Here is a 12,075-nt window from a genome sequence, read left to right on the forward strand (position 1 = left end):
TCGGAGAGATCAATACATATTTATATAGAATGTTTGCTTCTTTCATTTTCTAAAAAAGACCCAAATGAAGTTACAAAAATCTCAAACTCAATGGAGCCAGATGGAACAAGGTGTTTTTTTGGGGGGGAGCAGGAAATGGGGGGTTCACCAGGTGAAGGGGGGGAAGATGCCTGATTTCCTGGGGGCACCAAAGCATTCCCCACTCCACCCCCCACCCTCAAGGAATTGGGGGGCCAGCTTCTTCCACTAAAATGGGGAGGCATTTCTCCACATCCTTGCAGGGAGGGGGGCCTGGGGGAAGAATGCAGAAGCACCATTTCAGGAGGGAGGGAGGCCACCCCCAGGGTGGGGCAGGCAGCTTCCAGAAGGGTCTAGCTCACGTACCCCCCCCCCATTATCATAAGGGTCCTCTACAGCGAGCAGAGGCCTGGTCTCCACAGGAACAATTTCTGTGTCACAGACACACCTGGGGAGGGACACCAGGCCACAGGGTCGTCCTCTGACCACCGGCAGACTCTCTCATCTCCAGGGGGCTCAGGGTGGGGGTCCTGCCTGGCCTTACCTGGAGAACAAGTTCCCCCCAGAGCTTCTGCACACAAAGAGCATGTCTCCCCCTTGACATCCACACACCTACAGGACAGACAGACACACAGGGCAGACAAGCAAAGAGGGGGCACGGCTGCTACATGAGTCCCCCCTCAATGAGACAGCACATGGGAGAGGGCTATTTAGTGTGCAGATCCCTCGAAAGTGGGACAAGCCTCTCCCCCCAACACAAATGGACATCAGTTAAGAATGGAGGGATGCACATGGGGAGGGCATTACAAGGGGGGGCGTTCCAAGGGAAGTGTCCAGAGCCCCCCGGGAGAGAAAAGACAAGTTGTCCTGGAACCTCCCCTCCCCCCGTTGTGCCTCCAGCATTAGGGCCAGTGCATGATGGGGGGAGGCAACTGGCCCAGAGGACCTGCGTGGGGGGAGGGTGTGACAAGTTCCCTGACATCATCCAGTCCACACACACCCTGAAATCCAGTCCATGCTGCCCACCCCCGAGGGGGGGGAGTGCATCAAGGCTTGTCTAGTGCAGACAGGCTTGGGCTGTTCCAGATGTTTGTGGAAAAGGTCCCTCCTGCCCCCATTTACATCTTACTGCTCCCCGTGAAGCCCAGTTCACTGCGGGGTGACCGTCCTGTGCCCCACTCGGCTTCCCCACTGATACGGGAAGGTGACGCCTCCTTCTTGGCCACCCCAGAGGCTGGTGGACCCCCGGCAGAGATGCCTCCTCCTCCTCCTCCACCTGCCACACCCAGGCGGTGGCGCCGCTCGCAGTGGCCCTTGTGGCGCATGAAGCTGTCACGCCACATGAACTTCTTGGCGCAGACGTCACACTCGTAGGGCTTGAGGCCCGTGTGGGTCTTCATGTGCTCCGTCAGGTGGTGCTTCATCTTGAACTTCTTGTTGCAGACGGGGCAGTCGAAGGGACGCAGGTTCAGGTGCATGTTGACATGCCGATCGCGCATGCTCTTGTGGGAGAAGGCCTTGCCGCAGTGGCACATGAAGATCTTGTTGCCATCCCCCGAGCTGGCTGCCAACTGCACGGCCCCATGCTCCACTGGTGTCTGCGGGGGGAAGATCATGATCTGGTTGCCTTGCATGTCCATCGGCAGGAGGGAGCCGCGCTGCGGGAACGAGCCAGGGAGCGGTGAAGTGTCCTCCAGGCCCTCGTAGGGAGACGGGAAGTCCTCTGACGACTCGCAGAAGTTGACCTGCTCCTCCAGTTTGCTCCCGCCACCCGGGTCAGTCAAGGTACGGACGTCGCTGATGCTCAGGGCTGTCTCGGGGACGGGGCCCGCTGCTGCCGCTGCTGCCGCCACCTCCACGGGGTCCTCGTCCTCCTCGCAGGTCAGCACCAGGTCCTCCTGCGAACGCTCCTTCTTGATGAAGACCCACTGCTTCTGGGGCATGATGCTGGGGCGGACGTAGGTCGGCCGGCGTCCCTCGCTGCTACCTGGCTCCCCGCTGTCACTAACGTCGTCGTCTGTCTCTAGGATGAACTTGCTGCCCCCAGCGAAGGGGTCAGGGCAGCGGGACGGGCCCTTCTCGGCATGAAAGATGACCTCCTCCTCGTGGTCCTCCAAGCTGTCACGCTCGCCTGCCAGGCCCCCCCGTGGGTTGTACTTGCTGTGGTCAGCACCCTCGCCCGTGTCGCGGGGGCTGAAGTAGTTGCTGCTGCTGGGCGACTGGTTGTCGCTGGTGCGACTGGAGTGGGCCCGGAAGGAGGAGGATGGCCCCATGAGGGCCCCGCGCCTCTCCTTGAGCAGTTCAGTGCATTTGTCTACGATGTGCCACATCTGCAGGACACTGCCCACAGTCAGGTAGTTGACGATCTCGTCCGAGGCCATGCTCAGCTTCCCGGTGTAAGCAGAGCCCAGCACCGTCTCGAAGGCCACGGGGTCCATGACGCTCGGGAGCACGATGGAGGTCATGTTCTTCAAGAGCACCTGGTCGTGAAAGTAGGGGGATGAGGCCGCCAGCACTGCCCGGTGGGCCCGGAAGACACGCCCCTGCACGTGGATGGCGATGTCACACAGCTTGCCCTCCAGCCGCTGCTGGTTCAAGTTCTCCAGCAGGGCGGTGGTGACTTCGGGGAAGTCCACATGGACAATGGCCAGGCCTGAGGAAGTGTCCATGATGCTGGGTGGCCGGCGGGCGAGTTGGTAGAGGTGGGCTCCGCTGGCCTGGCCAGCCTGTTTCCTGCACAAGCAAACAAAAAAACCCAAATTGAAAATTGGGCTCCTGCTGGGAGGAAGGGCGGGATATAAATTAAATAATAAATAAATAAATAAAATTAAAAAAGGAACCCATGTTAGAAGACTGACAGAAATAGAGGGAGAATCCTAGAATGGTAGAGCTGGGAGGGCCCTCTAAGGCCATGAAGTCCAACCCACTGCTCAGTGTAGGAATCAAAGTTAAAGCATTCCCGAGAGGCGGGCCAACCTTTCAAACCGAAGAATCTAGGAAACAACAAAAAGCCCTTTCCTAATATTTAAAAGATCTGATTCACCCGAAACCTTTTTTTTGCAAGAGGTGCATGTGCGCACATGCTCAGATACGGAGTGGCATTTGGGCTCCACAGTCTATCCCTGATAAAAAGAACTCTGAAGGGATTCTGTGAGGGAAAACACCCTCTGCCCCATCTGCACTGTGCATTTAACGCTGTATCATGCCCCTTTAGACAGCCAAGGCATCTTGCCCCAGAGAATCCTGGGATCTGCAGTATGTGAAGGGTACCGGAGTTGTTGGGAGGCTGACCCCTACTCAGTCCCAGGGTGGTTTAACAATCCCTCTTCCTAGTGCACTCCCTGGGACTGATGGTTAAACCACCCTGGGACTGATTAGGGGTCGGCCTCTCAACCACTCCAGTACCCTTCACAAACTGCAGATCCCAGGATTCTCTGGGGGAAGATGCCTTGGCGTTCAAAGGGGCATGACGCTGCATTTCACCTACAGTGTGGACGGGGCCTCAGCCTGAACACTGCATGGTGATCTGTTCCGAGAAACCGTTGGCCACAGGAGAACGAATGTTCTTCCCCTGGTGGCTCCTGTCCGCAGCTGTTTTCAGGTGGTGTCAGGATAAGACATTTTTCATTTCCTCTGTTTTGCTTAGTGGCGAAGTGAGCCTCTGCTGTGGTGCCCATCCGTTTAGAGGAGTGGGGCAGGCATGTCCTTTTTATCCTATTGCCAGATGGGGAATTTTAGGAATTCTGTATCGTACATCATTTTAAGTCTGGCTTTTAATTGACTTAATCTGTTTTGGTCTGTTGTTAAGTCGCTTTGAAATATTATTTATTTATTAGAATAGTTATAAGCTTCATAGAAGTATCATAGAATCATAGAATAGCAGACTTGGAAGGGGCCTATAAGGCCATCAAGTCCAATCCCCTGCTCAATGCAGGAATCCAAACCAAAGCATTCCCAACAGATGGCTGTCCACTTGCCTCTTGAATGCCTCCAGTGTTGGAGAGCCCACTACCTCTCTAGGTCATTGGTTCATTGTCGTATGGCTCTAACAGGAAGTTTTTCCTGATGTTCAGTTGAAATCTGGCTTCCTGCAACTTGAGCCCATTATTCTGTGTCCTGCGCTCTGGGACGATCGAGAAGAGATCCTGGCCCTCCTCTGTGTGACAACCTTTCATGTACTTGAAGAGTGCTATCCTATCTCCCCTCAGTCTTCTCTTCCCTAGGCTAAACATGCCCAGTTCTTTCAGTCTCTCCTCGTAGGGCTTTGTTTCCAGTCAAGGTGGCTTACAACATACAAGGAAATTTAAAAACCAATAAAAACATCACTAAAAGCATCAATAAACTTTTGTATGACTAGCAAATACAATAAATAATGCTGCTGCTTCTCATAATAACAAAAACAACATAACAATAACAAAAATAATATGTCAGAAAACAACATACATATACTGTAAAACTATCATAAAATATTTTTAAACCTGTGCTCATCCACTCACTAAAGTGTTACCACGAGGGAGGGAGGGCCTTTCTGACCACTAGCTCTGGGGGCAGCTTCTCACTTCCCATATGGAAGTCCCTCCCCTGGGGAGGGGGAGACATGGATGGGAATCCATTCAGCGATTGCTACAGGTGGATCCTGCCCCGGCAGTGATAATATGCAGGAAGGTGCCCTTCAACGGAACCAGGCCACTGGGGGCCGTCAAGTTCAGTGTGGCCTATGCTCCCGGGATTCAGACGTGGGGGTGGGTGGGTTTTCGTTTCCCAGCCCTCCCCAGAGATGCCGCTGGTGACCACGCAGCCACACCACTCTGCCGGGCAAGGAAAGGGAGATGCAGGAGTGTCACACGCGAACCACCTGCAGCTGGTGGGGTGGGGATGCATCTGACAGGGAAAGGCCTTATCCGAAGCAGCGTGGTGCTGCTCCCAGGGGGGGGGAGGAGACAACTGGGGGCAACAGTGGCTGTGGGGGGCACTCATGCACAGGGAAAAACTGGCAGCGCTCTCTGCTATTGTGTCTCTTGTGGCCAGCCAGAACAGTGGACCTGCTTCTTTCACAGAGGTGGCAGACAAGGGCTGGCCAAACCCTGGGGGCAGAACAGCCTGTCTGGCCCTGGCAGTCTGCTCCTGAAGGTGGAGTTTCCACAGAGGACTCCTGACAAGGGAGGACTCCGTTCAAGGGGAGTTACTCCCAGGAAAGCATGCACAGAACTGCAAACCAGGAGGCATCACAAACCTCCTCCGTGGCTCAGTCCCTCCCACGGGAGTTGTATTGCAAAACACTTGGAGGGCACCAGGCGGGTGGGGGGGGGAGGCCTCCTCCCAAGAATTCGGTGGCAGCTGAACAAAGCAAGCGCCTGCCCAGCCCAGGATCCTGGTTCCAGCGGTGGGCAGCTGGGGGTCCCCCGGGATCCCACAAAAATCAGTGGGTCGTTGGGTGGGCGCGCTCCTGAAATCGACTGCTTTCCTCGTCTTCCGTCCCCCAAGGGCCCATTCTCCAGAGCCCCGCCCTGCCCTCCTCCATCACGGACCTTTTGCATTTTGCTCTGGACCCCACGACCTTTTGCATTTCGCCAGGGGGCACGAGAAGCACCAGATCTTGGAAGAACCCCCCCTCCATGTGCCACGCGCATCTGGAATCCAGGAAGTGCCCCTGAGCATATGCAGAGCGCTCACTCGGCCCCTCCGCCCCGGTCCCCGCGTTTTGGCCGATTACCTGGATGCGGAATAGCTGTACGGGAGGGGCACGAACGGCCACTCTGTACGTGCTCAGGGACACTCCCAGGGACCCCAAGGGCGGAGCGGGGACGGCTGAGGAAAGGAAGCGCGGAGAGCCGCGCCCCCTTCCCTCTCTGTACGCGCTCAGAGGCACCCTTCTTTTTGCAGGGATGACGCCCCCGCCCACAAAAGGGGGAGCCTTGTGGTCTCGATTCCCCCTCCTGCCGGCTCACCCGCCTCCGCCTTTTCGCTCGGCTGCTCCCCGGGCGCTGGGCGGCCGCCGCGGCCTCTGCTGCGGAGGCTTCTCCTCTTCCTTCTCGGCGGCGGATTAAAGGGGCAGGGCCGTCTCGCCTCCCTTCACCGGCCCCCACAGCCGCTTCTGGACCACCTCGCCTTTAAGGCGCTCTTATTTGCCCTCCGACAAGGCCCTCCCCTCTCGGTATCGCGCTTGCACAAGAGAAAGCCCTTGCTCACCACAGCGCGTGCGCGGATTCCCTGTTGCTCCTGCGGCTTCTAAAAGGCACGGAGGCACTTTCAGTCGGAGGACACTATTTAAGAGGCAGGAGCGGGAGGAACTTCTTTGCATGCAATTAAATTTATTATGTCTCTTAAAATCCACTTCTGTAGCCGTTTGCACATGAACAAAAATCATGCTCTGATTTTTTTTTTTTAAAAATGATCTCGTTTTTGGAAGCCAGCCCTTCCAACCCTAACCCTGGCTTAGACGGGAAAAGGTAGAAAATAGAGAATTTTTTAAAAATACATTGCATTAAAAGGTTATATCCAACGTTAGTCCTACTCAGAGTAGACCCATTTTGAAATTAGACATAATTTAGTAATGCTCTAATAGTCCTGAGTAGGCCTAACACAAGACCAGGAGCAGACTGCAGTACAGATCATGAACTGGTCGTATCGAAAATCAGAGTAAAGCTAAAGAAGGACAACAAAGCAATCATAACGCCAAAATACAATTTAAATAACATCCCAGAAGCATATAAAGATCAAATAAGGAACAGGTTTGAGGCTTTAACCTTAGTTGACAGAGAACCAGAAGAACTATGGAATGAAGTCAGACGTTATCAGAAGAATGCAAAAAGACAATACCTCTAGTTAAAAAGAGAGAAAGACCCCAATGGATGACTGAAGAAACTCTTCAAATGGTTAAAGAGAGAAGGAAAGCAAAAGCAAAAGGAGATAGAAACACAGTCACAACCCTAAATGCAACAATACAGCGACTAGTACGCAGGGACAAAGAGAACTATTACAATAGTTTCTGTATAGAAATAGAAGAGGACAACAAAAAGGGTAGACCAAGACCCCTATTCCAAAAGATTAGAGAAATGAAAGGGAAAATTAAACCAAGAGTAGGGATGTTGAATAATCAACTGGTGAACACACTGACTGACTGAGATGAAATAAAAGGAAGATGGAAGCAATACACTGAAGAACTCTATAAAAGAGATGCAAGATGACAGATTCATTCACGGAGGAACCATATGATGAAGAACCAGAAATTTTAGAATGTGAGGTGAAAGCTGCTCTTAAAATACTTGGAAGAAACAAATCACCAGGAATAGACGGCATACCAGTAGAGTTGCTACAAGCTACTGAGACTGAATCTGTCCAAATTTTGACTAAAATCTGTCAAGAAATATTTAAAACTAAACAATGGCCCACAGACTGGAAGCGTTCCATATATTATTTTTTATTATTATTATTTATTTAATTTATTAGTCGCCCATCTGGCTGGTTGTCCAGCCACTCTGGGCAACGTACAAGATAAAACAATAAATTAAAACATTAAAATTTAAAACCATAACAGTAAGAAACCTAACCCACCCCAAAAGCCTGCCTGAAGAGCCAGGTCTTCAAGGCCCAGCAGAAGCTCATCATAGAAGGGGCCTGGCGGAGATCATTTGGGAGAGAGTTCCACAGGGTGGGGGCCACTATTGAAAAAGCCCTCTCTCTAGTCCTCACCAGTCTAGCTGTTTTAACCGGTGGGATCGAGAGAAGGTCTTCTGAGGCTGATCTTGTTGAGCGGCATCCCTGACGATGCTGGAGGCGCTCCTTCAGATAGACTGGGCTAAAACCGTATAGGCTTTTAAAGGTCAAAACCAACACCTTGAATTGGGCCCGGTAAACAACCGGTAGCCAGTGCAACTCCTTCAGCACTGGAGTGATGTGATCTTGCCGGTGGCTGCCTTTAATCAGACGAGCCGCCGCATTCTGTACCAGTTGCAGCTTCTGGACCGTTTTCAAGGGTAACCCCACGTAGAGCGCATTACAGTAGTCTAGGCGAGAGGTGACCAGGGCATGTACTACCGGTGGGAGCAGGTGGTTGGGAAGGTAGGGGTGCAGCCTCCGTGTCAGATGGAGTTGATACAGCACCGCCCGGCTCACAGCCGAGACTTGAGCCTCCATGGTCAGCTGGGAGTCAAGAATGACCCCCAGGCTGCGGGCCTGGTCTTTCAGGGGCAAACGTACCCCATTGAGCACCAGGTCCACATCCCCCAGCCTTCCCTTGTCTCCCACAACAGTACCTCGGTTTTGTCAGGGTTCAGCTTCAGCTTATTCCTTCCCATCCAGCCACTCACTGACTCCAGGCACTTGGACAGGGTTTCTACAGCCAACCTCGGTGAAGATTTAAATGAGAGATAGAGCTGCATGTCATCCGCATACTGATGACATTGCAGCCCAAATCTCCTGATGATTGCCCCCAGCGGCTTTATATAGATGTTGAACAGCATCGGGGAGAGGATGGAACCCTGTGGCACCCCACAAGTGAGAGGCCAAGGATCCGAAACCTCATCCTCCAATGCCACTCTTTGGTACCTACCAGAGAGGAAGGAATGGAACCACTGCAATACAGTGCCCCCCATGCCTAACCTCTTCAGGCGGTCCAGGAGGATAACGTGGTCAACGGTATCGAAAGCCGCTGAGAGATCAAGGAGGACAAGGAAGGTGCATTCGCCCCTATCCCATGCCCTCCTCATATCATCTACCAAGGCGACCAAGGCTGTTTCAGTCCCATGTCCAGGCCTGAAGCCCGATTGAAATGGATCCAGAATTCAGAGCTTGGAAAAGTTACTTTTTTAAACTACAGCTCCCATCAGCCCCAGCCAGCATGGCCACTGGATTGGTCTGATGGAAGTTGTAGTTCAAAAAAGTAACTTTTCCAAGCTCTGATCCAGATATACATCCCACTTCCAAAGAAAGGGGATCCCAGAGAATGCAGTAATTATCGAACTATTGCCTTAATATCCCATGCAAGTAAAGTAATGCTCAAGATTCTACAACAAAGGCTCTTACCATATATGAAGCGAGAAATGCCAGATGTCCAAGCTGGATTTAGAAAGCGAAGAGGCACCAGAGATCATATTGCAAACTTACGTTGGATAATGGAACGGAGCAAGGAATTTCAGAAGAAAATCACCCTGTGCTTTATAGACTACAGCAAAGCCTTTGACTGTGTAGATCATGAAAAACTATGGAATGCTTTAAAAGAAATGGGGGTGCCACAGCATCTGATTATCCTGATGCGCAGCCTGTACTCTGCACAAGAGGCTACTGTAAGGACAGAATATGGAGAAACTGATTTGTTCCCCATCGGAAAAGGTGTGAGACAGGGGTGTATTTTATCACCCTATTTATTTAATCTGTATGCAGAACATATCATACGGAAAGCAGGATTGGACCAAGAAGAAGGAGGTGTGAAAATTAGAGGGAGAAATATCAATAACTTAAGATATGCAGACGATACCATACTACTAGCAGAAACCAGTAATGATTTGAAACGAATGCTGATGAAAGTTAAAGAGGAAAGCACAAAAGCAGGACTACAGCTGAATGTCAAGAAGACTAATGACAACAGAAGATTTATGCAACTTTACAGTTGACAATGATGACATTGAACTTGTCAAGGATTATCAATACCTTGGCACAATCATTAACTAAAATGGAGACAATAGTCAAGAAATCAGAAGAAGGCTAAGACTGGGGAGGGCAGCTGTGAGAGAACTAGAAAAGGTCCTTAAATGTAAAGATGTATCACTGAACACTAAAGTCAGGATCATTCAGACCATGGTATTTCCTATCTCTATGTATGGATGTGAAAGTTGGACAGTGAAAAAAGGGATAAGAGAAAAATCAACGCATTTGAAATGTGGTGTTGGAGAAGAGCTTTGCAGATACCATGGACTGCAAAAAAGACAAATAATTGGGTGTTAGAACAAATCAAACCAAAACTGTCATTAGAAGCTAAAATGATGAAACTGAGGTTATCATACTTTGGACACACCATGAGAAGTCATGATTTACAAGAAAAGACAGTAATTCTGGGAAAAACAGAAGGGGGTAGAAAAAGAGGAAGAACAAACAAGAGATGGATCGATTCCATAAAGGAAGACAGACCTGAACTTACAAGATCTGAACAGGGTGGTTCATGACAGATGCTCTTCATAGGGTCGCCATAAGTCGTAATCGACCTGGAGGTACGTAACAAGACCGAACACAACCCTCATCATTTGTCTTTTATTTATTTGTGAATGGCTATGCTACTATATATTCTATATTTATAATGAACTGAGACTCGATCCTGGTAAGGCAGACATACGGTGGGCGGTTCTAGAATCCAGGAATTAGGTGGGCCGCCTGTCCTGGGAGGGGGTTGCGGTTCACGTACCCTGAAAGGGTTCACAGCTTTCCAGCTTGTCATTGGAGCCACAAGTAGCTTCTGTGACTAGGAGTTCTTATGTCCAGCAGAGGCTGATTCAACAGGAACGGCCGTTTGTGGACTGGGAGAGCCTGGCCTCACTTGTTTGTGCTCTATTGACCTCTTGTCTGGACTACTGTAATGCACTGTAGATAGGGCTGTCCTTGAAGGCAATCCAGAGGCTGCAGCACTAGTCCTGAAAGCACTACACCAGCAGTCAGACTTGATGAATCAAATACCTCTATACATGTGCAAAGTGCTTCTCTCTGCAGGACACCGCCTGAAAAGCCACTGGAAACAACTGTCTTGGCATCTGAGGGGGTGGGTGGGAGACATAGAAGCAGAGTGACTCCCCTTCCCCTGCAAAAAAGTCTGTCAGGCAGGGGGGGAGATTGAAAGCCAGAAGACCAAGAGGTGCAAAGTGCCTGCTTCCCCTCCCCCTCCAAAGACCAAGAATGCAGTGAGCCTGTGATGTGGCGGTTGCTGTTGGAGGGACTGCCCCAGCCCGGCCCCACCTCCCAACACCTAGAAGCCTCGCCCCTCTCCTGCTTGGGGAGGGGCACAGCTGATGGCTTTGATGACAATGGGTGCATTATACCCAGCAGACTTTTTCTAAAAATAGGCTGAAAATGCAGCAGCAGTTATTATTTATAGTTTGTTCACCTTGACTTTTGTGTGTCATGCTGTTGTTTGAACAGTAAGGGATATTTTCTCTCCATTCTGGTCTGTTTGGGGGGAGATGATGGGGGATTTTATATATACATACATGTATAGCTAATGGGGAATTCAATATACATAAACAATGAGCAAAATATATTCTTTTATAAAGCTATAAAGGTTCATGACATTTTAATAGCTTAGTAGGAAGCCAGACCCTTTTCTCATTGGAGCTGTCTCCCCTGACTATGCTGGTTTGTTTGGAACTACTTGTACTCTAAACAACTGATAACACTGTGCTGAATATCTCGGTATCCCTAAGATGTAGAAAGAATTGCAGTAATAAAATGCGTAACTAAATTGCTTGCTCACTAGCGGGAGTGCTTAGCTCACTGTGAAAATGTACTTTCATGTGAAGTACTGGACATTGCCAAATTCAGTAGAACACCAAATTCACTAGAACATGATGCAGAAAGTACAAAGTACCTGTGCAAATACCTGTGTAATACTGTCATGTCTATGTCATTCTGATTGTTAAATCCTGATTGGTAGATGCTACAGTCTTTGTCCTGATATGTATAAAAAACCCAGGCAACCAAGTGCCATAGTGCAGTTCTCCACTCGCTCAGAGGGAGACTGGCCAAGTGTACATTTGTCATCCAATAAAGGCCTACGTTTTTCCTGTTAGCCTGTGTCTTCAAAATATTTTATTCAAGGACCCCCAACAAAAGGACCACAGGAGAAATACAAAATTCTCCAACACCCTGAACATTCCACAGTGTAAATATGACACAGTAAAAAAAAAAGGGGGGGCTGGATTACATACTGCCTTTCACTGCAACAGGCAGGTGTAATTCCCCACCCCAGACTTCCAATTTTGAGGGAAAGTGGCAATATAGTGAAGATATCCCCTCTCCCGGACTGAGCTTCCTACACATCATTCTAGCAGCTGGTAGACACAAACACATTTTAAC

At 50.4% G+C, this 12,075-nt stretch overlaps 1 protein-coding gene across 2 annotated transcripts; it reads right to left on the reverse strand.

The window, feature by feature from the left end:
• Window positions 1-6,118, reverse strand: ZBTB22 (zinc finger and BTB domain containing 22). 2 transcript variants are annotated; one of them, XM_061621537.1, is made up of 2 exons: window positions 5,967-6,118; window positions 1-2,751 (listed from the first exon to the last, which is right to left on the reverse strand). In XM_061621537.1, exon 2 carries the CDS (start codon window positions 2,685-2,687, stop codon window positions 1,137-1,139), a length of 1,551 nt encoding a protein of 516 aa, XP_061477521.1. In that variant the 5' UTR covers window positions 2,688-2,751; window positions 5,967-6,118; the 3' UTR covers window positions 1-1,136. The 2 variants fall into 2 exon arrangements, with proteins under 2 accessions (XP_061477521.1, XP_061477522.1); XM_061621538.1 differs by lacking the exon at window positions 5,967-6,118 and adding an exon at window positions 5,732-5,931.
• Between the last annotated feature and the right edge of the window lie 5,957 nt (window positions 6,119-12,075).

The sequence above is a fragment of the Rhineura floridana genome, chromosome 3 (genome assembly GCF_030035675.1).
Source record: "Rhineura floridana isolate rRhiFlo1 chromosome 3, rRhiFlo1.hap2, whole genome shotgun sequence".
In the NCBI taxonomy this organism is placed as follows: Eukaryota; Metazoa; Chordata; class Lepidosauria; order Squamata; family Rhineuridae; genus Rhineura; species Rhineura floridana.